Raw genomic sequence first — 27,981 nt, 5'->3', positions numbered from 1 at the left:
GAGTGTAAGTACAGAGTATCAGAAAATGGAAATACTCAAGAACAGTATATTTGACTGGACAGCACTGACCCTGCTGCTTCAATACTGGCGGGCTTTTGGACTACAAACTCCCCCAGTGTTATGTGTAGTCGAATACTATTGGTTTATGAAGTGACCTACACAGCCAATCAGATCGAGTCTTCTAACATGCAGAAAAAACTGAAGTTGTCGTTCTATTTCCTCGATCGTTAACGTCTGAGTGCGGTGAGTTATGTTGAATAAATTTTACTTATTTTATATGAATGCTACTTTTTCGGTGACATATTTCACAATGATATTAATGTATGGAGGTTTTCAACGGGGGGAGACAGCTAATGTTAACTTTTAGTCTGTCGCCGCCATTATACCACCGAAGAAGCGTATCCCGCCCTCCTTCTTCGGTCTTTTCTTCTTCTTCTCCTTGGTACTAGAAAGTAAGCACCACTGGTCCAAGTGGTAAAAGGGGTTTAGTCGCTGGCTAATTTGGTTTCTGCACCCGCTATCGAGGAATGATCTGACGGTTGTTTTATTAGCTTCCGAGCTAGCAAGACAGCTAGCTACCACGCCGGGGGCACGTTAGCAATGTTGCTAGAAAAATGGCCATCGTTGCATGTTAGCAACACAGTAACGTTACTGGTCAGGGATAACACAGTTTGCTGCTAACCGTTAGCTTTGAGTCGCTGTTGAGTTGCTGTCGGTCGTGCGAGCTCGGGTCAGACCCCCAAGCAAAACGAGTCAAAGGCGCTAACATGATGATTGTTATTAGTCGACGATTGCATAAACTAGGAGTAATTGGTATTGTTTCTCGTTCCCCGTGTCCCCTTGTGAGTCAATATCGGGCTGACATTGTCCCTGCAGTAAACACTCATGACTAGCGTTAGCTAGGTTATCCTGTCATGCATGAAAGTTATTCAATGACATATTGACTAACTTTCATGGCATTTAGACAAATGTTAATTCATTCAACCTTTATTTATCCTCCAGAGATCATTAAGGGGCGACCCTCATTTACAGTGTCATCGAGTCAAAATTACCACCTGACTCAATAATAAATGCACATTGTAAAAAGCAAATTACAACTAGTGCTTGCAGGTAAATAGGTAAAAGCAGATGCAGACCACCTCTCATCTGATGGTTTAATGTTACTGCCAGACGGAGGTTGTAGCAGTGTTGCACAAACCAAGCAGTTTGAATCTGACCATCTGTACCCAGACAATGTAGCTTCTGCTGACAACAAGGGCGCAAACAGACGCATACTTCACTAGACTATCATCCCTACAGGGTGCAGTGGGGCTTTATTATGCCATAATTGACGGTTCAAATGATGTGGTTATATTCTTTCTTTTTGTACTATAAACAAGACCCATAAAAGACCAAAACAACAATGAATGTATCTCACTTAAGTATTGCCTGTGTAGCAAATGCCTGATAAAGTCTTATAGACCTTCCTTGTTGTCAGAGAACTGTTGAAACACATCAGAGAGTCACGACATTGTACTGAGTGACATGTTACTTCATTACAATGAATGTGGTTACTGTAGTATATTTTATGAGTTGATCCCACAAACACGTCCTGCTGCTTTAAATACTCACTAAATCTGCAGTTGCAAACAGCCCCCACCTTGGACAAGGTGCCTTTTAAAAAAAAAAAAAAAAAAAAAAAAAATATATATATATATATATATATATATATATGTGTGTGTGTGTGTGTAATTCATTTTCAAAGATTTACAGTAGAAACACATGGGCTTGTAGCTGAGTGTCACACAGACATGCTGGGAAGTTGGAAAGCAGTAAGAGACAGACTAACAGCATTGTTTTGGTCTTATGGGATTTGTCGATGATAACACAAATATGGAATATCGGCAACTTTATCCTTTAAATCATAGCTTTGTCTGCCAATTAAAATGATCAACCAGAAGTTGTGTCACATTGATGTCTTTCAAAGGTATTGATGTGTGTCTTTTAGTGTGTTTCTTTGATTTATAAGGTTCTTTTTTCAAAGTATCTGCTGGTGCAGTATGAGGTCTGATTGTTATCCAGTGAGTGGGAAGGATTGCAGACATTGTGTTTGATTAAAGCTACATTCAGCAGCAGCATGAGCTAGACTGCACTTCCAGAGGGTCCAATTACAGCACATATCTAATTGATGTTGGAGTTTAACGTCTGCCCGGCCCATGAAATGGCAGAGAGAGAGAGAGAGAGAGTTGGCAAGGTCTGTACCTGAGCAACAAACTGCATGGTCAAAATAACAATTAGCCCAGGCTCAGCTTCATGGTGAGTCATCCTGGCAACCCCAGGGTTACCCTCCTGGCGCTGTGTTCAAGCTGTTGTCTTGATAATATATGCAGACTCTTCTTTTCATCAGGAGAGGGCAATGTTCACAACCTAACTTCAAATGTATGTACTGGTGGGTAGGCATCTGTGCAAGGCTCACGTTGTGATATTACTTTCATATTCTAAGCATGCTGAGTTTTGTGAACTGTTTCACCTTTATCCAAATCAGTTTTGCATTGCTGCGTTTCTTATGAAATGTTTTTGATTTCTAATCCCCTGGCAGCCATGGAGAGTTCGTCAGTCTACATGTGCTTCCCTTGCTACCAGGAGTTCAACACCCTGGAAGAGGTGCTCGAGCACCAGTTGACGTGCACAGCTGAAGATGAACAGACGGAAACACCTGGAACCAACGCTGTCACTATTCCACTGCTACAGACTCGGGTAAATACTGGCACAGTCAACAATTTCCATTTATCATTATCTAGATTTTAGCTGGGAATAGAACCGAAAAAAAACATCAATATTGTGGTGGTCTGGCCTAAGGCTACATTTACATTGCTACATTTTGGTTTAAAAACAAATATCTTTTGCTACCTTAACACCTCACATTCACACTGCTCTGGCGTGTCAGAGCCCCTAAACTGTAGAAAACGGAGACCTTTGGCAACACTGACGCCAATGTTTCGCCGCCTGATTGGCTCATGACGTCTCGCTCTCTGAGACTAAGCTACTAACGTTACCATGGCAACTACCAAGGGCAGAATATACATGCTGCCTCCTGTTTATCCCGGCACGCGCATGCCCAGTATACAAGAATGTTCATGCTGTTTGACAGAGTTCGCTTTTTCTCAAAACTCCACTTAAAAACCAAAATGTAGCAATGTAAATGTAGCCTGAAACAACCAGCAGTGTGATTGCATAAAAGCCTCTGACTCAGATCTGGAGAATGATCTTGAAGTGACAAGTATAACTTTAGTAATAAATTGACAATGTTCTTCTACTCATCATAGTAATGGTGACCTTGATCAGAGCACTTAACATTGAGTTGTTTGCTCTGATTTACCGACTCATTTCAAGGGGTTGCTGTGTATTAATATCTGATTTAGGTGTACGCTGACATCATATGTTAAGTCATAGAATAACCAGTAGGTGTTTTTTCGCTAAGATAGGAATAGTGCTTATTAGGTAATGAAAAACAGCTATAATATACACCCCAGTGAATTAGTTTTAGCTAGGTGTACCTAATATACTGGCAACTGGGTATAAATGCCAACGCTGATTTATTTTTGACAATGTTCAGTTGAGATGCATAAACGCGCCGTATGAGTTTCCAAAATTATCTTAAATTAAGTAAAAACTAATATCATCATAAGCAATCACAAATACTGTATGTTAGAAGACTTGTAAACCATACCTTTTGTAAAATGTGAAGTTTGTTTTATTCAAAGTCTTTTTGAAGTCAAGTGGTCAGTAGACATGGAGATCTTGACATTACATATAATGTCTTGGGCTTGAATGGCTGGAACAAGTACATGTGCATACTTTATGCAGGTAAATGAACCTATTTAAACCAAATATATGGCACTGTGTCATTGCACCAGTACATTTGTCAGACCTCTATCTGATCTGATCTATCCCTGATGAATTGGCAATGGCTGTGTAGTAAGGCCTGCTGATTATTTAACAGTTTTCGAAGTACTTAAGTGCTACCTGGAACTTCTTTCTGTCTAGGGTAATGGCAAAATAACACATTAGCACGTTGTTTATCAGAGTAATGACTTACAAGAGAGGCAAACAGGTATAACTGGCAAAAGTGTGGCAGCGCTAAAAGTGGATGGATTATGGAGTGTTGGACTTTAAAATCAGGCTTTATTTTACAGAATCTAGCGCATGATATAGATTTGAAATAAGCTCTGTTATATCATACATATCAGGTTGTATATATGATACAGTCCAATAGCAACGTGGTTAAAAGAAATATGTCAGTACTGCATTTTGGGCATACATTTGATAAATCACAGTATAGGTAAAGATGGAAAATTGGGAGCAGAAGGGGATGACGTGATAAAGGTCGCAGGCCAGATTGAGGTCAAGGATGCCACATTAACGTGGTACATGACAATAACAATGAATAATTAGTTTTTGTGGAAATTTTCTTTCTTTGGGGTTTTCCTTCTTTGTACTACATGTATGGTTCAGTGTGTAAATTCAGTTGTATTTCTATGGTTTTGCCTCATAGTAAATTTGAGAGGTCTGTGGATTTTTGCATTGTATAATTTAACATTTTTTCCATTATGTGTCCTGTTTGGTATATATTCTTTTGGGATGAATTTCATTGAAATGCTGAGCTCTATTCTTTCTGAATTCTGCAAAGATATTTATTTGAATTGCAGAGTTTGTAAGTTGTATAATGGGGCAAGTTATTCCAGTTAACTTTGACATATTGAGCTCAGTCTTGGTGCAACTGGCACCTTTTTCTTTGACAGCTTTAGAAAGCCCTCGGGGTTGAAAGCAGTCATTGGCTCTCGTTTGGCAGTAGGGTGCATGACTGTCTGAACCTGTGCCTGAACTTCCATCCTTACAGTCTTCAACATATGTCCATAAAGGACCTTACACACTCATGACAGCCAAATTGCATCCTGAGTCGCAAGCGGGAAGAGGAGCATGAGAAATGCATCAGTCAGTGCCACCCTTTCTCCTGATGGATCGCTCATTGGCCTTCTCATAGATGAATCAGCTGGAGAAACACTATAAAACCTGGCGACCTTATGGCTTCCTTAGCCCCACTTTGCTTTTAAGCTGGTTTACTGCAAGCATCCCCACCTCATTGCCATCATTTCTGTGTATATAATGTGACTTTGCTATGAAACAATGACTTTTTATATCTGAAATGGAGACAAAGAGCTCTTTTAACAAATGTTTCTTCCCATTACTTAGATGAGTGATGGAATTCAGGCAACTATAAGGATAGGACATAAAAACCAATGTGCTTTAGTGTAACGGACACTTAGTTTTTGTCTCCTGTATCTGGAAGTGAGAGGATCAAGCACTAAAGGAAAATGCTGCAGAAATGTCTCCTCAAAACGGTCCACTAAACAGGTCAAGGTTTGCCTTTTCACCTTGCTCTGACTAAACACATTCACCCCTTCTTCTGATTTTCATTTTGGACCAAAGTATGACTCATCTGCTGCATCTGTAAACGTCCCTATCGACATACTAAAATATGCACTTCACCATTAGAAGCTCTCCAACAATGATTTAGTAATTTGGTAATAAAATTCACTAGGGCTGCTCTCTGAAAGCTTAAATCCTTTTCTTAGTTGTAAAAATTATAATACGTTAACTGCATGGTCATGTGTTGTTAGACCCTAAGACTCGAAATGTATGTGTATTCAGTCTTCGTGCACTAGTTAGTGGCTTGCTACCTGCCTTGCTGATAATGCTAATAATAATCAGAGGCATTGCATAGTAACTACTTTTAGTAGTTTAATTAATTGTAATCAACAGCAAAACGTAAGCAGCAGATAAACACCACAACCTGTGCAATACATTATTCAAATAAATAGAGAGGTTTGATGTAGTCTTCTGCAGCAAGAAAAATATATGTGAAATATTATGGCAGGTTTATATAGCATTAAATTAGCCCGTCCATGAGGTCAGTTGCTAAGTGGGTGCAGACAAACCTTGTAGGAGAGTTAAGGGTCTTATATACTATGCGCAGCTCAGCTGGTGCGTGCAAATGTGACGTCATGAGATCGTTGTGACTCTTTTATACACGTTGGTGCAGTCTTCTCCTGAACAGCAGTGGCGCTAATGAGCAAAGGCTACCGACGTTGCATTTTCTACGGACTACAAGAAGAAGAAAAAGGTAAACAACGGCAGAACTGGCAGCAGCATTGCCGTCAATGATCCGATTTGATTGGATGACCTACTTGGTGGGATCACGCCTTTCATTCACCATAAAAGAACTCATCTTAACCCTGTAAGTTTACAAGACAGACTTGCAGTCACTCTGAGAGTCCTGGCATCTGGTTGTCGGCGAACTCGTTCAGGCTTCCTGTTTCCGCGCAACCTCTGCTCGCGCGCTATAAATCGGGGGCGCCGGCAGGATATTACGTCATTTTGACGCCACGATGGCGCGCGCCACCTTGGATGCATCTGGTATATACAGTGGGGAGAACAAGTATTTGATACACTGGCAATTTTGCAGGTTTTCCCACTTGAAAAAAAGCATGTAGAAGTCTGTAATTTTTATCATAGGTACTCTTCAACTGTGAGTGACGGAATAAAACAAAAATCCAGAAAATCACATTGTATGATTTTTAAGTAGTTAATTTGCATTTTATTGCATGACAAAAGTATTTGATACATCAGAAAAGCAGAACTTAATATTTGGTACAGAAACCTTTGTTTGCAATTACAGAGATCATATGTTTCCTGTAGTTCTTGACCAGCAGTTCACTGCAGCAGGGATTTTGGCCCACTCCTCCATACAGACCTTCTCCAGATCCTTAAGGTTTCGGGGCTGTCGCTGGGCAATACGGACTTTCAGCTCCCTCCAAAGATTTTCTGTTGGGTTCAGGTCTGGAGACTGGCTAGGCCACTCCAGGACCTTGAGATGCTTCTTATTCCTTAGTTGCCCTGGCTGTGTGTTTCGGGTCGTTGTCATGCTGGAAAACCCAGCCACGACCCATCTTCAATGCTCTTACTAAGGGAAGGAGGTTGTTGGCCAAGATCTCGCGATACATGGCCCCATCCATCCTCCCCTCAATACGGTGCAGTCATCCTGTCCCCTTTGCAGAAAAGCATCACCAAAGAATGATGTTTCCACCTCCATGCTTCACGGTTGGGATGGTGTTCTTGGAGTTGTACTCATCCTTCTTCTTCCTCCAAACACGGCGACTGGAGTTTAGATAAAAAGCTCTTTTGTCTCATCAGACCACATGACCTTCTCCCATTCCTCCTTCTTCTCCTACTTATTAGGCTACTTGTAGTCCACCACAATTCAGAGTCAAGTAGGCTATTGAACGTTTTACTTAACTATTTATTTTATAGCTTTAGTTACTTTGCAGCGTCAGATTAATAATACAAAATAATATGAATAAATTATGACATATTAAAGTGGATAAAGATGAGACTTTGTTGATCCCGTGGTGAAATTCACAAGGTACCTGCCAAGAATACTTCCGCTTTTATTTTGGTGAAAGTAATTCAAAAGTAACATGAGCATTACAATTCAGAGACAGTAGTGTTGTAATATAACTAATTACTCTCAAATGACAGTAATTAGTAATCAATAATGTATTACATTTTGGAATTAACTTGCCCAACACTGGTGTCAATAGGCTAGCCTATCACACCGTCCATCCTTCCCATTATTTGGGGGCAGTTAGAAAAGTGGTGGAATGGCTAGAAAACTAAAAGGTTTTAGAAAGGCCAGGTGCTGATTAACGTAAGATAAAGGTAACAGTTAGGCTCTTTATGTGATGTGATGGCAACTGACATAATGCAATGTCACCCATGTCAAATTTTTAAAAGCGTATCTGAAAATATCTGACCCATGTTATTTATTAGCCTATAATTGTGTTTCTGTCAGGCTTCAATCTTGTGCTTTTTTAGTAGTTGCTTTAGGCCTATTTAAAGTTGCTTTACTTGGACTACTTCATTTCCCTTCAGTAATCAGAAGAAGGCTACGTGTTAACCCGGTCTAACTCTCATCTTTAACACAGAAGTACTTAGGCATATTTATTATCTCTCTCTGCCTCCTGTTGGTTAGACTAACAAATATATGGGCAGGATATAAGAAAACATTTGTATAGTAGTTTCACTACGAGTACAGCCATTCATCCACTCCTCTACACAGTAATAATAATTTATTGTAATCTAGAAGGTAGTGATGAGCCAAACAATGTACTTTCAGGAGGAAGAAGTTTCCATGGGCTATGCCTCCTGTACAACAGTTTGTTTTCAATTTAATGTTAGGAGTGATAGCAGTAATTGTATAACATTTATGGTCTAGTTGTATATGGTTATGGAGTAACTAATAAATCTTGATTGGTGAAATTATATTATGTAGTATGGTGTTGGGTATCTCATAGGTTTCTCATTGGTGTGTGCAACGGTGGAGCATATATATTGGCGGTGGGCTGTCGGTGATTGGTGCGCGCGGGGAGGGCGGGGGGGGTGTTGTACTCAAAATTTATTCAAGGTTGGCAGGTCTGCTAACGCTGTGGTGACGGTCCATCTGCCTCTGATGTCCGGCTGCAAGTATAAAAATGTATTAAAAAAAAAAAAAGAGACGCTGTATTAACGTTACTGTTTAAAACGCTTTCCAGGTTAGTGGGGTTCATACCACTCAAAACCAACATTAAAAACGTAGTAATCTTCCCTCACCGTTTAGTTTGTTGCTAAACTGTGTGTAAAATGAGTGGTGACGTTTATGTTTTCAGGTAACGTTATTGTTGACGTTCAAACAGGCCTGTGTGTGTTTTGAGAAATATCTTTATACTGCAAGACTATATTATATTAAGTTGGATATTGGATGTGAAAAGAAGGAAATGGTTCTAGCGTTGCACTTTAGATGTGTGTGAATTTCCCACACCAGGAGTAATTTATATAGTTATATTTTATAGTGATTCATTATCTATTTTAAAAAATGTTCTATGTAAAATGTTCTATTAAAGAAAAGATAGAAAATAAATATTTGTGTGTGCTGTAGAGTGGTTAGAAAAAATTAAATCGGAATCGGCTAAAATCGGTATCGGCTGGCCTAACTCGGAATCGGCCTAGAAAGTTGTAATCGGTGCTTCTCTAGTTGGTAGGTGATCAAATACTTTGTCATGCAATAAAATGCAAATTAATTATTTAAAAATCATACAATGTGATTTTCTGGATTTTTGTTTTAGATTCCGTCTCTCACAGTTGAAGAGTACCTATGATAAAAATTACAGACCTCTACACACTTTGTAAGTAGGAAAACCTGCAAATTTGGCAGTGTATCAAATACTACCCACTGTAAGAGCCTTTAGGGTCTCCTCACTTGTGTGTACCATTCACTGTATGCAAATGTGTATTCTTTGTTTGTGGTATCATCCTCTACTGAAACTTCAACACCACCCAGCAATACACAGTCAAGTCATATTAATTTTGAGTAGTCATCTAGCTGTATTTTGTCTATTTAAAATAATGTACAGAAGCCAGTCAGTCGTTTAGTATTAATCACAATACGAAACAACAAGCGTATAAACTTTGTGCACTTATCACATAGGTCAAAAAGATTACATTACATTACATCCATATGCAGGTTTATCAAGGCGGGCCCCCCTACTGCAGCACGTCATGATGGCACAATGTCTATCCAGGATTTCGCTAGCCTCGTGAGACCGTCCTGATCTCGCGAGCTCCAGTTTTCCACTCGCAGATCAAAAAAAATAAATTTGGAGCCGTTAGCCAAACGACCGGGCCAATCAGCGTTGGTTTTGAGGTGGGTTAGGTGGTGATAGACCGATGGTTTATCCAATCAGCTAACCAGTATTATCAGCCAGCGGTAGCCCTAATTCTGTTAGCCGCTCGCTAATGCTTTTTTTCTCTTGGATCCTTCTTTTGGAATATGGTCCGGGAACCTGAAATGGTGCCTTTTCTTCCTAAATTCTCGTTACACAAACGGCAAATATCCTTTACCGACACGTTGCTTGCATGCTGAGCTTACGAGCTATGCTTTGCCTGCAGCAGCAGGGGCGGGCTTGTGGTTGTATTTTCATACGCTTTGTGGATCTGATTGGTTGATTTGGCCCGTCTATCACCAACATAGGTGATAGACAGATGGTTCATCCAATCAAATAACCAGTATTCCGCCCCTTCCCAAAAGTTCTCCAACGGAAAGTTCCCAGATGGATATGCCGAGCAAATGCGAAGCAATCCATCTGGCGGAGTCAGGTTAGGATTTCTTTTGTATGTTTGTTGCAATGAAGTAGCAAAAAACAGTGAAAGTTGCAATTTTTTTTGTATAGTTCTTTAAAAATAAAAAGGAAACTTGTTTTGGGGAGAATAGTAATTATTACTATTAATAATTAAAACACGTCAGTCGCGGGGGAAATGGAGCAGCAGCCCCGCCCGCTGCAGAGAGCAGACAGTATTGAAACAGCAGCAGCTTCAGTGACTTTATAGTGAAAAATCGAGGCATACATTGATTTTAAAATGTATACAGGTTGGCAGGACGGTCTGAAATGTTTTACACGGTCTTTCGCTGTACGTTTTGTTGGTAAATGTGAGTTGTTCGAGTCACACACGTCTCGTCTTTATAACAGAAACGAGGAAATTAATTTGACCCGTTCTCATTCCCGCTTGGTCAGTGGCTGCACGTGGGACTGCAGGGATTATCGCGAGTAATGAAAATGCGATAGGGGGCCCCGGCTGTCAATCAATATCTTCCAGTTATGCGGGCCCCTGATTGGTCCGGGCCCGTAAGCACCGCTTACCCTGCTTACCGATAGTTACGTGTCTGATGTTATGCTTTTTCAGACATTGGGATTGCGTGGAGGCAAAAAAAACCAAAATCTATATTTGAAAACTGGCTCTACTTCTTGCACAATGTAAAAAACGCTTCATTGAGAATGGTAAAGGCCTGTCCACTTATCAGAAGAATCACAAGTTCAGACTTGTGTGGTTTTTTTATAACAACTTTATTTTAAAATGAAACCTCTAACATTGCTAGGTTGCTGCAGTTATTGAGTGAGGGAGTAGTTTTTGGTGAGCCACTGTAAAAAAAAGAAAAAAAAAGAAATGCTATTGTATCAGCCAGACCACATTTGAAGGTGGTCTTCAGTATTCACACAACTAGAATGCTGAAACAAAAGCCCATAAATCATTAGAGTATGTGAAACATGTTGAACTGTCGTAATTGAGAATGTTTCAGACGTCTTTAACCTCAACCTTGATGTTCTGTTTTTATCATCCAAATAGATTGAGGGAGCAAATGTAAAACCCTGTGGAGTGACTCATTGGACCCTGATGGGCCTTTGATAGTTTTTCGGCCAGGCTGAAGCCTTATCGTGGCTGTCTGGAGCTCTCAGAGGAACCTTGGCTCTAAACACATGCTGCTCTAATTGACCTCTGTACCTCTGAACACGGACTTCTTATGCCTCATCTGACAGAAAGAACAGAATAAAATAAAAACTATGCAGTTTGTATTTACTTGATTCAGCTAATGTTTAGTATTACGAGGAGTCATTTCCTTTGTACACAGAAACAAGCGAAACATTAAAGATAATCTCTGATTTCTTTTTTTTCCCTCCCTTGTCTTTGCAGCAACAGGTAATAAATATATCAAAAGCAGCCCCACAGACTCATGTCCAAGCAGTACACTCCTCCGTGCAACCTGTTGTCAAGCAGGCTGCAGTCAGTGCAAGTGTGACATCAGACCAGCCCAGAATCCTCTACCAGTGTGGGGACTGTGATGAACTTTTCAAGAGCCTGGACCTTTGGCAGCAACACCGTAAAGAAGAGACATGTCAGCAGTCTGCCTCTGGGAGCAAGCTCCCCGACTCAAAACCTGAGCCAGAGACCGCTTCAGCTCAGAGCTCCCATACAACTTCAAATCCAGATGAAACCACATGTGAAATCCTTAAACCCGAACCAGTGGATAATCTCATAGCAGAGGAAGAGAGTCAGCAAGTTGCAGAGACCTCTTCAGCTCAGAGCTATGATCCTCCTGTTTCTGAGGTGGCTGCCTCGACCTCGAATCAAGAGGATTCGTCTCCCAGGAGGAGAGGGGCAAACAAAAAGCCTAAGCCTGAACCAGTGCTGCTGTGTGTGGACTGTGGCTCATGCTTTGGCCTAGTGTCTGAACTAGTGGCCCACCGTAAGACACAACATGGCTTTGAGGAAGCTCTGCACCGCTGCTCTGTGTGTGGGGAAAGCTTTCTAAACACCACACTTTTTCTTTACCACCGCAAGCAACACCGGCAGAAAGGCGAAGAAAAGGTGGTCGTGGATCCCGAAGAGACATCAGAGGAGGTTTGTGCTCAGAGCAACAGGACTGATGAGCAGGGCCAGGACGCCACTCCCTCCACCACTAGTGTCCCCTCCAGTTTCACACAGCCGGATTTGTTCATGTGCACCCAGTGTGGGGAGAGCTTCAGCGACGAGGGAGGGCTGGGCACCCATCGTATGCAGTACCATGGCCTGAAAGAGCCACTACATAGTTGCCCCCAATGTGACGAGACCTTCATGAACACCACCCAGTACCTGTACCATCGCCGGCAGCACCGCTTCACGTCAGGGACAGAGGTGGCGGATGGAGCTGAAACTGGTGTTGAAAAAGTCACCACTAAACCTCAGGATACCCCACAGAGCTCAAAGCGGCTGCTTTCCCCGCCTGCCTCTGCTAGTGAATCAGGTTCACCCCTTCCTAAGAAAAGTAGACCCTCTTTCAGAATCCTAAGTGGCATAAGTGCGCTCAAAGGTAAGTGGAAATATTTGTTTTAAATCCAATTTGGGGGAAAAAATAAGGCATCAATGTCACGGAATGTTTTGGTCCTTAATGAATCGTTTTTTGTTGTCAGGACACAAAGACACCAAAGACGAATTGGAGGCCAGCACTGCAGCAGACTCGGACAACACCAATCACCCTCCACCTGCCAAGCTGCTGCAGGACTGGGCACGCACACCACTACCCCATGTTTGCCCCTACTGTGGCAAAACCTTCACTCGACGCGTCTTCCTCCGCACCCATGTCTACAGCCACACCGGAGAAAAGCTTTTTACGTGCAAGGTGCCAAATCAAAATGTTATCAAAATTTATCCTTTCTTGAGCCTGAGGGATAATTTCCTGTGATGGAAATGTCATTCACGCCATGCAGCAGACATTGTTGAGATGATGCAATGCTTTTGAAGTGTTAGGTAAGGTTTGAGGCAGATTCTATCTGAACCTCATTATATGTGACAGATTCTCCAGTGTCTCTGCACAATTGAAATTGTTTTGAAAATTATAATTTGAGCAAATGGAGCCATATGCAACTTTATTTTCCTTACAAGATGTACTGTTGTAAATACAACTATGGCACTGATCCTGATTGTTGTTGTTGTTGTTGTTGTTGTTAAGGTTTGCACAAAGTCCTTCACTAACTCCCAGAGCCTGCTGCGCCACAGCATGAGCCACACGGACAACAAGCCCTTCATCTGCGATGTTTGTTGCAAAAGCTTCTCCCAGGCAGCCACCCTGAAGAGACACCAACGCATTCACACATCGACACAGCCTCGGCGCAAGCGTGGACGCAAGCCAGTACAGTCTCTATCATTTTCAAGGGTTTAATTCCAAAATCTCATGTATAAAAAAATTTGAAAAATAAAGGCTACATTAAGCATGTTAATCAACATTTGTTTGAAAATGATTCTGATTTGTTGTCACACTTTTTAAACTTTTCCAAATTTAGAAAAAAGAGCACATTTTTGGTAAATAACTTGCTGTAAATTTACTGACCTTGACTTCTGTGTCCCTCAATGCAGGTGTGTACTTTGGACAATGAGGGAGCGGCTCATCTCTTCGCTTGTCCTCACTGCCCGTCACGGTTCAACACAGAGGATCAGCTTGAACATCACAAGTAATAACACAACATCAATAATGCTTTAGTAACCTCCATTATTCAGCATCTTTATTTGCAGGAGTGTAGGTGGAAATGACTCCAACACATCTAACTTACATGTCATGCTGTACATTATGTGTAACACTCTTAACTAGCTCTAAACCTCTGGATTCCCATGTAGACCAGAGATTGTCAGTATTCAACCATTTCCAGCAATATTGATGGCGTAAATGCATTAGAATTACGTTTCCTAACGGAACCCAGGACAGGATTTAGATAAACCTCCTCTCCCTCGCCAGGAGCTGTAGTAGCTGAGCCGTGTCTGACTACTGAGCAAGACCTTAAAGCTGTGTAGCCAGCACACTGACTGAGATGTCTGGGTGCCCTTGAGCCTCAGCCACATATGATTGACAGACAGAGCCCAGTAAATTAAGATGATAACGATAGCAACCCAGGACGGGGGGAGAGCCTGGTCCTGTCCTGCCTGGTTGAGCAAAGGGGAGAGGACATACTGTTTGTGTTTTTGACTTTGGCTATAGCACATTTAAGGTAAAATAAAACCGTGTCTGTAAGGTTAAAGCACTGACTTTACTGTGTGTTTTACCAGCAGGTTATCAGTGTTATGGCTTTTCAGTTAAACTGCCGATGACATTTTTGATTAATCGCCATTAATTGGTCTATAAAATAACAGGCTCAAATGTATTCTTTTGTGCCAAAACAGTCACAAAACTCAACTGCATCTCACAGTCTTTATCAGCAGATGAAGTTTGCTCATACGTCATTTCATACACGTCAAAAATAAACTTTAAGTTAAGATCGTTTTATTTATTTCCAAGGTCAAGAATGAACCTTAAGCTAAACAAATACATTCCGTTTCATATTTTAGAAGATGAGGAAAAGCAGCATCTTCTCATTTGAGAAGATGGAACCAGCAATTGTTTTCGCCATTTTTGCTTAAAAAAGGGCAAAAAACAATTCAGTGGATTATCAACATTTTTACATACACATCGACAAATTTATTAAAGTATTGTTTTAGCTCTAGTCAGTGTGTACCTACGTGTAATGCTGTACATAAAGCATTAATCCTACTCATTAAATAACATCTGGCTGGGAAAAGAGGTGACTCTGACCAAAATTTTAATTCTCCCAGCTGCCTCAGGGTCAGCTGTCCCTGAAATATTGTTTTCTCTTGTCTATTTAATAGGGAACAGGAACAGCCCTCCTATACAGGCATTGAGAGGTCTTGCACATCACCTCTAGCAATCCTGCTTTACTGACTTTAGTGACTTGTGTAGTTAAGTGCGTTTGCTGCAACTGTAGCAGTATGAAATATATAATACATATATGTGTGTGTGTGTGTGTGTGTGTGTGTGTGTGTGTGTGTGTGTGTGTGTGTGTGTGTGTGTGTGTGTGTGTGTGTGTGTGTGTGTGTGTGTGTGTGTGTGTGTGTGTGTGTGTGTGTGTGTGTGTGTGTTTGTGCAATATCTACTATTGGAATATTATGGTTCCTAAACTTCAACATCATACGTGTTTGTTCTGATTATGAGAAGCTGCTCAAAGAAGCAGTATTTAATTTTTCCTGCTGTGAAAGCAGGCCTGATTTGGCATTAGGTGAATGCATCCTAACACTTCTCCCCTAAGGCTGTATCCAGTGTAAATTTAGTTTTTCATGTAACTCAGACTCCTCCCAGTTTGCTGCTTGAAAAAAAGAAGAAGTATTATCTCCTTCCATTTTACACTCAGCTAATACCCCTTAAACAACCTGAAGCACAGCTAAGCGCATACTTACTGGTAATCCTCCTACGAGTCACAAAGAGGGTGGCAGCTTAAAACCAAAATATTTCTCCTGTTTATTACATTTTTTTATGTCTTTCATTTGTGACTTTTTAAGTCTTTATACTGTGTAATGTAATTGTTTGTAAGACTATTGCCTGTCCCTGTGACACATTTTTGGCTGGACCGCACCGCAGGACCAGCCCTACAACCTCAAAACTCTGTCCTGTCCCTGTTAGGGCTGCACGATATTTTGTTTCTTCGTCTACATCGCGATGTGTGCATGCGCGATAGTCACATCGCAGGATGTTGCGATGTTGACGCTACAACTTCTTTGCTGCTTGATAGAAAAGTAAACTTTCACCGTTCCTTTTACATGATTGTTACCGGCGACCCTTCCCCTTTAAGACAGGTGGTCATGTGACGTAACGTTAGTCCGACAGGGTTTATTGTTATGGGAAGTGATGCTCTCCCTTGTGTAGAAAAGTACCGTAAGCAGCACCTGCCACAGACACAGTGATGCACATGCTTTTCCATGGGTAGTGAAGCTACAGTAGTCAGTGTTTTATGTTCGCCGCAAAGACAAAATAAACCACCTGATTAATGCAACGTAATCATCTCCCGTCCATTTTTCACCGCAGGAAGCTGCTACCAGCCAGGCTAAAGCTAACATAGTTAGCCTAAAGAAACAAGGCGTCTGTCCCAACTAACGTTACGGTTTTATTTTCTATGTAAATGCACTCCCCTACAAAATCACCCCAGTAGTTGAGAATGATTTAGTATTTCTAAATAGGCAGTCTTTTTTTGTATATCGCAATATATATCGCAGGGAAAAAAATATCGCAATGTCAGCTATCAATGTGCTGTTTAAACACTCTACATCTTTGTAGCTTCCATGTTTTTGCCCACATTCCCACTTAAAGCTCACAAACCCACCGAAGTTGGAAGAACGACCAGAGACCGTTTAGAAATGAGACGCCCCAATTTAGAGTAATTTCCTGTATCTGTGTCACATGGGTTCCGCCGCTGCCACACCCCTAGCGGCAGGTCCTGAGTCTATTGATTCCAATGGGAGAGGTGAACGTTAACACAGATCACCAAAGTAAATATTGAACCAATTTTTCACAAGCTACATATCTCCCGAACACTTTGTTTGAGACCGGCTTCTGTCTCAGGAACAAACTTGCGAAATCTGGCAATACGGATCTGCTAACGTCAACTAGTGTTCTTGAAAGCCCTAGACATTTTTTTTCCGTAATGATTAATATGGATTTTAGCTGTGTAAATATCTAAAGTTAACAAAAGAAATGATTATCCATCTGCACAACGTTCTCTAAACTTTCAAACGAGGCTGCGCCTATTTAGGAGACAGGAAGTGTGTACCGTTTCATACCATTGGCACTGCGTGTAATGCGCTTTCTTTAGTCATAGAGAATCTTTAGAACGACTTTCCAACCATACACGGTCCAGCTGTGTACAAGGTTTTGACCTACCGGTAGTCTTGTTTTCTATCTGTCCATGTTTCTTTTTGCAGGTAAAACAAGTTTGAAACTTATCATTGTCAGTAGTATGCTAAATGGTTAAAGCACTTATGTGAATAAGTGTGTTTTTGTGTGTTAAACAGACTGCTCCACACCAGCCATCCATTCCCATGTCCTGAATGTGGAGAGGCCTTTAAACGGAGGAGAGACCTGGACCTGCACTCACTCACTCACCAAGGTGAGAGTTCAGTGCTCAGCCTGACACAATGTTGTTCTCCCCTTAGCAGGAGCAACCTGAAGCCATCAGAAACAACATACAGCAGTCATCTGGACTGTTAACTGTTAATGTCCTTTCTTAATTCAGCTTTTTGTGTCACATGCTTTCACTGTGTGTCCATTTCCATGAGACCAAATATGGTGAACAGTTCAGGAAATCAGATACAAGCCCTTTTGCCTGCTTGTAATGGGAACCAATTAGATACTGTATGTTTGTATGTAATGTTTGTATCATATCAGTACAGCATGCAGTGAATTACTATTGATTAATGCAAAGGCGATAAATGCTCTCATCATCTTGCCTGGGTGGCCTATATTGTTTATTTACAAACATACATACATGTTATACGTATGTGCATTGTTCCGCCGATGCATTAGGTTAATTAATTTCCATTGATTTGTGTCTCATTTGGAACAAAGGATGCAGTTAAATTAGGTCGACATGTTGACTCTTCGTCTTAGTCAGGCGGGGCCTTGGCATGGCAACCTCATAAGTTAAGCTTGAAGAATTGACATGCAGCAGGGGTCAGAGGTACGTGGCTCCTCTGAGAGAGACGATTGGAGCGATTGATCTATTGATCAGTCCAGGGCCATAGGCTGAGATTGTCCTTATTAAAGGTTTAATTAGAGGGTCCCAATGGGGAGCAGAGTGGGTTGCCCCCACAGGAATAGACACAGATGGTTAGCAATCTGCTAGCAAGATGTGCAGGCATGACTGCAGAACCATCAATGTCAGCGATTTCCCAGCCAGGTTCTCAAGGGCAACCCAGTGAGAGTGTGGTTTGCTTTGCCAAAATACAACTAGGGCACCAGCTGATCAGAGCTGAAATGATTAGCTGATTTAATTGATTAGCTAACTGACAGGAAAATAATCTGCAACAATTTTGACAATCTTAAATACAGGCTGAACACTTGCTGGTTCGGGGTTTTCAGTTTTCTTGGATTTGCAGCTTTTTCAGTTTTATATCACTGTGAATTGAATATTTTCCAGGGCTCCAGACTGCGACCAAATGGTTGCATTTTGCGACCAAAATTTGAGAGTGTGCGACGAAAAGCGGTCGCGGTGCTGTTGACGTTACACTTCCTCTGACACGAGCAGGCACAACAGTGGTTTCTATGCCCTGGTGACTGACTGACAGGCTGAGGTTGTAAGGCAAGGCAACTTTATTTCTACAGCAACAAGGCAATTCAAAGTGCTTTACATGAAACATTAAAGAGCAATTAAAAACGGTCATGATGAAAATAAAACCGGCTAAAAATAATATACAAATACAATAATAAATAATATATATATATATATATATATATATATATATATATATATATATATATATATATATATATATATATATATATATATATATATATATATATATATTTTACTGTCATGACAGCGATGGGGCTGTCAGTTTACCTTATATGTTGCATCTTCAAAAGTGACACTGAATTTGAAACAGCACATTGTAATTTCTGCATCTATTATCAAAGTATTTATTAGTAATACAGTGGAAATTAGTAGAAATGTGAATATTTGGTTAGCATGTTGATTTACGGTGTGTGCCCCTAAATTTTCTGGTTGTGCCCCTAAAATTTTCAGTTTGGGGCCACTGTGCTCCTAGTTAGTCTGGAGCCCTGTTTTCAGGTTTTGGACTGTTGGTTGGACAAAAAAGCACCTTAAAGATAGGACCTGGGAAATTGACATTGTTATAGACCAAATTATTTATTGGTTAATGTGACGTGTCAAAATGTCTTCAATGGAAAAGGCCTATTGATAAATCACTAATTACAACACAAGCTCATGCCAATATTACGTACAAACTCACCTTGTGTGTACATTATAAGCAACCATTGTTGACACTGAAAACCTGACTACATCTGAATCACCAGCCATTTGTATATGTACCACCTGCCACTGCATGATTGTTGGAAGGACAGCGAGCAATCAACAAGCTCAAATAAACCATCTGATATTAGCATGGTACATAGTATGATGACAGAGTATGACCACCTGCCTAAAACCTGACACTGTTCCTTTGCAGACAAGCAGCCAGCGACGTGTCTTCACTGTTCATCCCAGTTTGTGAACCAGTCAGTGCTGGAAATCCACATGCAGCGTTGCCCTACCTCAGAAGAGGACAAGAACACTGGTCGTGGACGGGGTCAGGGCCGGGGACGTTGCACTGGACAGGTTGGGAACCCAGAAAATAAAAAAATAAAAATTCTAGCAGGTTTTACTTCTCCACTGTAAAACTATATTTTGCTAAATCTTAATTGACAGATTTGTTTTTAACAAGGATGAAACAAGCACATAGATTCCCCCCCCCCCTGTCTGTGATCAAACAGTGACGTTGTGTTATGTCTCAGTCAGACCATGAAGACACCGACCTTTTCTCTTTTCATTAATTGTCCCCCTCTGTCCATTCTCCATCTCTATACGTTATGGTTTGTCTCCCTCCCGTTTCTTTCTCCTTCCTCGCTTTATCCTTCCTCCCTCAGGTTGAGTGTGACCTATGCGGCCACCGTTGCATGACCCAGGAGGGCCTCGACCTCCATCGGTTGTCCCACACGGGCCAGACACCTCTCAAATGCCCAGTGAGGCCTTGTCGCCGCCGATTTACCTCCAACAGTACCCTGGAGGAGCACGTGCTGGCCCATTTCCAAGGAACGCTCGGCAAGTCCAAAAACCGACCCCGCTTCCGCTGTCAGATTTGCCACAAGGAATTTGCCTACAATTCCACCTTCAATGTTCACATGAGGACGCATACTGATGAGAGGCCCTTCGAGGTAAGAAGAAAGGTGGTGTGTGTGATTGCGTGCTTTGTTTAAAAAGGGAATTTCTTTCAGTCATCATATTTTGTCCTTTTTTATATAAGACTTTCAAACCCTTTAGCACCTGTTTTTCAAATTGACATCCAGCATTGCCCCACCCCCCATGGTCACACCCGTTCATAGCTGTGGTTATCTCTCCGGTTCTGGACCCTTGCCATTTGTGCAGTGTGTGTCCTGCGGGTGTTTCCTCCCTCCCTGTGTACCTGTGATTAATGACAGGGCTGAGTTAGGGCCTGTCATCTCCCCTCTGTGCCTGTTACTATTTTGGGACTCTCTCTCTCTCTCTCTCTCTCTCTCTCTCTCTCTCTCTCTGTTGCTCTGGTGACGAGGCAGGACATCAACTATAAACTCATCCAAGCCCATAACAGCACGTCGGACTGTAGAAATTGATTTAACGTTTGTGGCTTTGCTTTGAGCCACATCTATCAGGCATGCTAAGGATCGAGGTTCAAGGAGCATTGGTCCTCAAAACGTGGGGATGAATTTCAATTTAAATCAAATAATCTTATGTATCCTGAAGGAACGCCTATATTTACTGGGTATATAAAGAGCAAACTCAATGGGAAAGGTGATTTTATTACAGTATATCTGACAGAGATACTGACAACAGGGATTACAGATTCAATTTGAGTGTCCCCCAGTGGGAATCTAGACTGAGCACAACAAAGTCATTCTTTTGTAGTGCTTCAGATTTAATCAAGTTTCTGGTTGTAGTTCATTGTCTGCGCTCAGATGGTAGCAAGCAGAGAGCCGATGTTTTAACAACAGAGCCAACATTTCTTTCTGGTGTCCGCTGTGTAGTTGATTATACTATCCCATACGCACTTGTAGAGCTGCAACGATTAATTCATTAGTTGATCAAGAGAATATTAATTGGCAGATATTCTGATAATCAATCGTTTGGGTCATTTATCAAGCAAAAATGCTACATATTCTCTGGTTCCAGCTTCTTAATTATGCATTTTTGTGATTTTCTTAGTCTTCTATGAAAGTAAACTAAATTGCTTTAGAATGTTGGAAGGATAAAATTAGGTATTTGAAGACATCACTCTAAGCTCTATGACATTTTTTTCAGTTTTCTGATGTTTTATAGACTAAACAGCTAATCAAATCTAACTGAAATAATTGGCAGATTAACCAATAATTAACTTAATTGTTAGTGGCTGTGTAACACACTTGTGTCGTTATTATTGCGGTGTATCTGTCTTCCCCATACCCTTTTCTCTCTGCTCTTCCTCTACCCTAGCCAGAAGTGCTGCATCTGCAGAAAAATACAAAGAGAGGTCTCAGGAAATATTAATTGCAGCAGAGTTTTGTGCATTGGCACTGTTGCAAACATATCTGTACTTTTTTTGCCATCCTTTTTTTTTTTTTTTTTTTTTTTTTATGTTTTACACTTTCCCATTCTCCATTTCCACATCCACCAGTGTGTCACATGTGGCAAACGCTTCCGCCAGCTGCCCCATCTGCAGGACCACGAGCGCATACACAGCGGCCTGCGACCTTTCTGCTGCTGGATTTGCGGCAAGAGTTTCAGCGTGGCCGCCCGGCTCACCGAGCATGCCCGCACCCACAGTGGGGAGAAGCCCTACCCGTGTCACCACTGCCCTGCTGCCTTCCGCTCTCGCTCCAACCTGGATAAACACATCCGGCTACACGGAGACCTGCCTGTGGAGAACGCTGAGCAGGAAGCACATGCAGCTGAGGCTGCCCATGTTCAGAAGGTGCTGGAGGGGGCCAAGGTGCTGTCTTCTCTGGCCAACACAGGGGAGATTGAGTCTGGCTCAGTGCAGACCATCTATGTACTGCAGGGGGCCGAAGGAGGTACTGAGACGGTCATGATCCCGTCGGATCAGTTCAGTGGCATTGACGGCACCTCACAGGTTGTCATCCTGCCCTCCTCTGTTCTGGGAGCTCAGGGCATTACTGTTCCCACAATCACCATGGATGGAAATGAAATCACCATGGTGGAGACAAGCCAGTCACCGCAGCATGCCATTGAGTTCATTGTTGAGGAGACTGTGTAAATGGCAGATTAAAAACTATTGCGGAAAGAGCAACACCGTAGAGAGAGATTAGTTGAGAATTTCGATTGTTAAAAAGTTTGCTAATTGAAGCATATGGAGTTATTACCTAACTATATACATTTTATTTATATAGTTTGATAGATTTCGAAGCCAGTTTCAACACAAGTCCTGTAGTAATACAATTTTACTTTTCTTGAACAGAAAATGTAATAGCATTGTTCAAAGAGTGTAAAACTAATAAATCAAAGGTTCATAGACAAGTGAAATTGAATGTACCTTCAATTAGTGTTTCAAACTGACTGAAAAACCGATCGACCCTCAGTTGTTTACGGATGTGTATTTACAGCCCCTATTTATTAGGGGAAGACAAGCGGGGGCCCATTAAATGTCTTCTGTTTTCGTTATAATAAAATGCTTCAGCTTTCACACTTTTGCGTGTCCATCAATTTATGACACAAGGGTATTGCCCCCATCCTGTCAGATGGGATGGACTTTATAGGTCCTGCTGTCAATTGCCACTACTGCCTTTTGACAAACAGTATGAGTTCTGCTGAGAAATATACAGACCCACTCAGCACATGTCGGCGTACAGTTTTTCAAACTACTCTGTTTCTCTGTCACACGTACACTAATGTTGGTGGAAGGCAGAATGAAGTAGTATTGTGTGTATATATCAACCCTAATGTTCTAATAAAAATAAGACATTATGTTATTGATTGGTTTTGTGCTCTAATTAAATACAATGATAACAGGGATACGGCAAGATTTATGATGATTTAGCTGAAGTACAGCATTATGCAGTGGCAAGTAATGCAATGAAATTATCCAGCACTTGCTGTATAGTTATCGAAAATAATGATCCTATTTGTGTCTAAATGGGAAGAGGCATAATATGATATAAGTTTTGCCAGCGCTGCAGTAGCCTATTATAGGCTTCTAAAGTGCAATTTATGGCTGTCTCTCACCCAGTGATTGCTGACAGGGGGGGTTTGAAACCACACACACGCAGAGGCACTCAGTCTTAGTTTGTTTTCATGTCATGGAGGAAGAAATTCTGATGATTGTGCGAGGGACTGAAATGGGGAAATGGCAGCTTTTCTGCAGAGTGAGAAGCATTTCAGGAAATAGAGGGCTCCTGAAGAGCAAAAAGAAGCCAGTGCCAACAATCTAGCTGCTCTTCAATCCTTTTCTGAGAGAGTCAACCAGCAACCAGTTGATAAATACATGATTTTTCCCTAGCAAATCTTGAGAGCTGATATTTTAGGGGAGTGCCATTCATCATACCTTCTGCTAAACATTGAAACTGAAAACAAACCAAACACACAGACCTGTAATTAAATTGGAGATGCTGGAGGTGAAATCATGAGCAGCCTGACTGAAGTATAATGATCTATTTGCTGGCGACAGTATATTATCTGTGTCCATTCCTTAGCTCAGACTTAACATTGTGCTTTTGTTTTTCTTTTTTTGTTCTGGGTCAGTGATGAGCACAGATGAACAAAATTCAAAGATTTTTCCCACTGTGATGCAAAGTCTTGAAAACCAGATTTCAATGTACTTCAAATTTTACAGAGTCCATAGTTTAACCTGTATCATGATGTCAGGAAAGTTAGCTGACATGCCTTATCTGGTTTTACTTGCAATGTGTCTTGGTTGTTAAATAGCAAACACCAAACTGAAGAAATACAGCTGAATTCAGCTATGTTCCAGTGCACATTCAATGTAATGGCAATTTGGTCACATATTCCAATAGTTATGTAACAGTAGTCAAGGAAATGGCATGGTTATATATTATAGTAATTGGAGTTGTTACTTTTTAAATACATTCAAGGACACCTTTTTGATAAAAACAAACACATCAGTTCACAGGAAATATGTTTAGTGTCACTGAAAACTGGCAAGTGTTCAACTGAATAGCTTTTCTATTTTGCACCTCACTGATGATAATACACACAAACCAACATGCAAGTAAATGATTTATAATCAAATCATGCATGTACATAGCTGAGAGGAATATAAATGACTGTGTATGCTCGCATGTGTGATTTCTACAATTATGTATTTACATTATTCATGGCATATATAGGCTGTAGAAGCAGGCAGTGAACGTTTTTATCTTGTAACATAACCACATGAAATTGACACTTATTATTATTATTATTATTATTATTATTCATGTGGGTAAAGTAACAATATTTAGGAATGTTCTTGTTACAAATGAAAACAATGATAAACAAGCTCACATGGAGTAGCTGCCCTCACCCTGGGCATCCCTTTAGATCTCACCTCTTTTTATATCATAAACACTAAAAATACCCAAGTGACCCTCAGGAGACGAATGTGCATATTCAGCTCTCACAGCAGTAAACTCGCTGACATCACAGTGTCCCGTGCAGGTGGAGGACACCACGAGCTCTGTTTCTGGATTATTCTTACACCTCCAGGTAAGAGAGGAACGTTAGTGGAGCAGATTTTAAATGTGTAAACAGGTTTAAAACTGTTAAGTTAAGTTGCTTTGAATTTTAACCGGGGCTTTTACAAAATACCAATATTTGGAGTGTTTGTTTTTCTGTGGTGTATGTAAACCCTTTGTCGGATATGCATTAGTAACGTAACGTAACGTTAGCGGACGATGACGTCTCAACCGTTTACTTTTAGTTTGCGTATATTTAACAATATATATTTATCGTCACTGTGTCCACGTTCGGACACCACTTGCTGCTATTGGCCATATCCGGACACTTCCGACGTCACGCGCTTTCCGGTCTTTTCGCGGTACTTTGAATTTTCAATCGCCCAAAAATGTAAGTATAATTGATTTATACCCATCAAACAATCTATGTATGAAATTTCGTATATGTACACGGACATTTACATGTCTATTTAGTATATGAAAGTGACTTTGATGAGGGAAAGTAGTAAAAACGCTTGGGCGACGCTCGGGCGGCGATCTTTCGCTCTACAAAGTTTATTATTTTTACTGTACTGCTGATATGATTTAGCGTTAGCATGAGTATGCATTTTTTTTGCTAGCTTTAACACGACTCTGTCTAGGCAGTACGCTTGTCCATAAGCCCAGCAACATCACGTTTATTCATGTATTAGCTAACTATCATCTAACTGCATGTGTGAGAGAGAGGGGATATTGTGTTAAAAGCCAGTAGTGGCTCTTGCTATTGGTAAATGTGGTTATAACGTTATAGCTAGATTAACCTCCAATATAATGCATTTATAAGCTAGCTAGGTTGACAAAAATGTAATGTGTTTTGGATCTCAACGTTTGTAACTTAGCAACTCTTGTGTGGTTTATGTGCTTGGCTGAAAAGATAAAGAAAGTGAGTCAGAAAAGAATAAGGAATAAGAGAGACAGAAGCAGAGAAGATAAAAAAGAGGAACAGTAGAAAACAAGGTAGGCAGTGTGTGTGTGTGTGTGTCTCTCTCTCTGTGTGTGTGTGAGTGTGTGTGTGTGTGTGAGTGTGAGAGAATTGTATTTCCTTTACAGGAGCATCAAGCCCAAAGAAAAAGTGGATATAGAAATTGCCACTTTGGTTGAAGGTAAGTATTTTTGTGTCTATGTGATGTGGCAATTTATAGATTTTGTCAACCTTATTATTAAACAAGACATGACATGCCTAACCTAATTTTGAATTTTAATGTATTTCTAAAAAGAATGTATGTGCATTTGCAGATGCCCAACATCAGGCAGATGAGGAAGAGGGAGAGGAAGACCAAAAATGGACCCAAGAGGCAATGGACCAGGCCAAGCAGGAGGTGGAAGCAGGCAGGCTCTCTCTACGGCAGGCAGCCATGAGGTTTGGGGTCCCTAAGTCCAGCCTGAGTGACCGAGTCAGCGGAAGAGTGGCCTCCGATTTTTCCATCTGTCGGAGGTCACTCCTCACCCATGCAGACGAAGACTCCCTGGTGGAGTACTGTCTGTACTCTGCTCTGCATGGGTTTCCGCTGACAAAGCCTCAGGTCCTGGCCCACGCTCTGGCCATCTACAACCTCCGCCACCAGGATGCGCAGAGGACCGCGCTTGGCCAGACGTGGTGGATAAACTTCAGGGAACGGCAAAAAGATCGCCTAACATCCAGGACCCCAGACTTCATTGACCGTGGGAGGGCATCCTGTGCTAAGAGGGGCCCATAGAAGACTATTTCCGGCTCCTCACCACCACCCTGGAGGAGCATGTGCTGAGGGAGAAACCCCGTCAGATTTATAACTGTGACGAGACGGGGTTTCAGCTGGAAACCAACAGGCGGCAAGTCATCGTGCCCGGGGGACCAAGCATGCATACAGGCAGGCCCAGGGAACAAGGGAGCACATCACTGTCCTGGCCTGCCTGAAGCGGCTGGGGAGGATATCCCCATTTATCATCTACAAGGGGGGATATCCAGGGGGCCCCTACAATAAAGTAGGAGTTCCCAATGCCCTCTACGGGAAGTCGCAGGCAGGGTACATAGACAGTGAGCTGTTCAGGAAGTGGTTTGTCGGGCACTTCCTGAAGTTTGCCACCCAGGAGCGCCCGCTGCTGCTGTTAATGGACGGCCACATGTCCCACCTGGATCCAGAGCTTGTCCGGACGGCACAGAGAGGGGGGTCATTCTCCTTTGCCTGCCACCACATACGTCTCACATCCTTCAGCCACTGGATGTGAGTTTCTTCGGACCCTTGAAGGCAGATTTCTCTGGTGTTACAGGAGATCTGTCGGCAGTGAACCACTCCTTCATGGTTTCCAAGAAGGAGTTTTCAAGGGTCTTAAGGGACTCATACCAGAGGGTGAAGGATCGGGGGCTTGTGGTGGCTGGGTTTAGGAAGAGTGGCCTTTACCCTCTGGACCCGATGGCCATTGACTGGTCACGGGTCATGCCGTCCGGGCGTGGGACCTCCTCACCACTTCCACCAACCCCATCGGCATCTTCCTGGGCTGGGCCTGATGTTACCCACCCCATAACACCCTCACCCCCACCACAGAGTCCACCTACCCACCCCATAACACCCCACCCCCACCACAGAGTCCACCTACCCACCCCATAACACCCCCACCCCCACCACAGAGTCCACCTACCCACCCCATAATACCCCCACCCCAAAGTCAACCAGCCCCTATCCTTCATCCCCAGAATCCACCAGCCAATCCCTACCTCACCCATCCCTGGTAACATCAGGCGGATAACAGTAGATCTGGCCCACCTCCTGGCCGAAATAAACTACAACAAAAGCACTGGCAAGGTCAGGAGGAATATCACCAAGGCCAGGATACTGACAGCCCAGGAGATGTCCGACACCATCGAGGAGGTGGAGGACCGTGCTGCAAGGCAGGAGGCCCAAGCTCTGGCCAGAAGAGACCGAGAGCAGCAGCGGGCCAGAGACACCAGCCCGGCAGCCACTTCCTCTACCCTGCCTAGCGGCTCCCGCCCCAGCCGCAGAAGAACTTGGCCCCTCGGGGCTGCACCAGCAACCAGCTCCGGCATTTCCATCGCCGGTCCCTCAGCACCCTCTGCCCCCTCTTGTGCCTCCCACGGTTCCCAGCTGCCTGCCACCAGCGGCAGACCATCCCGGACGAGCCTGCCTGCAGAGGGACACCACCACCCTCCATCTCCTGGTCAGCAAATTATATCAATCAGTCAAAATACTTGTATTAAACCTTGTTATAATAATAAAATATTATTATTCTTTTAGAGCCTTCCACATCGGGTGCAGGATTGGGCGCCGAGG

General features: G+C 42.2%; 1 protein-coding gene across 1 annotated transcript; it reads left to right on the top strand.

The window, feature by feature from the left end:
- The first annotated feature begins 154 nt into the window (after positions 1-154).
- znf574 (zinc finger protein 574) lies at positions 155-22,689 on the top strand. The gene is made up of 10 exons (XM_028581388.1): positions 155-243; positions 2,579-2,736; positions 11,602-12,757; positions 12,858-13,066; positions 13,397-13,576; positions 13,801-13,895; positions 17,275-17,369; positions 19,447-19,595; positions 19,904-20,191; positions 21,664-22,689. The coding sequence occupies exons 2-10, from the start codon at positions 2,581-2,583 to the stop codon at positions 22,261-22,263; spliced, it is 2,928 nt and encodes a 975-aa protein (XP_028437189.1). The 5' UTR covers positions 155-243; positions 2,579-2,580; the 3' UTR covers positions 22,264-22,689.
- The last annotated feature ends 5,292 nt before the right edge of the window (positions 22,690-27,981 follow it).

The sequence above is a fragment of the Perca flavescens genome, chromosome 6 (genome assembly GCF_004354835.1).
Source record: "Perca flavescens isolate YP-PL-M2 chromosome 6, PFLA_1.0, whole genome shotgun sequence".
In the NCBI taxonomy this organism is placed as follows: Eukaryota; Metazoa; Chordata; class Actinopteri; order Perciformes; family Percidae; genus Perca; species Perca flavescens.
Note: the sequence above shows the minus strand (reverse complement) of the source record. Positions and strands in the feature narration are given on the sequence as shown.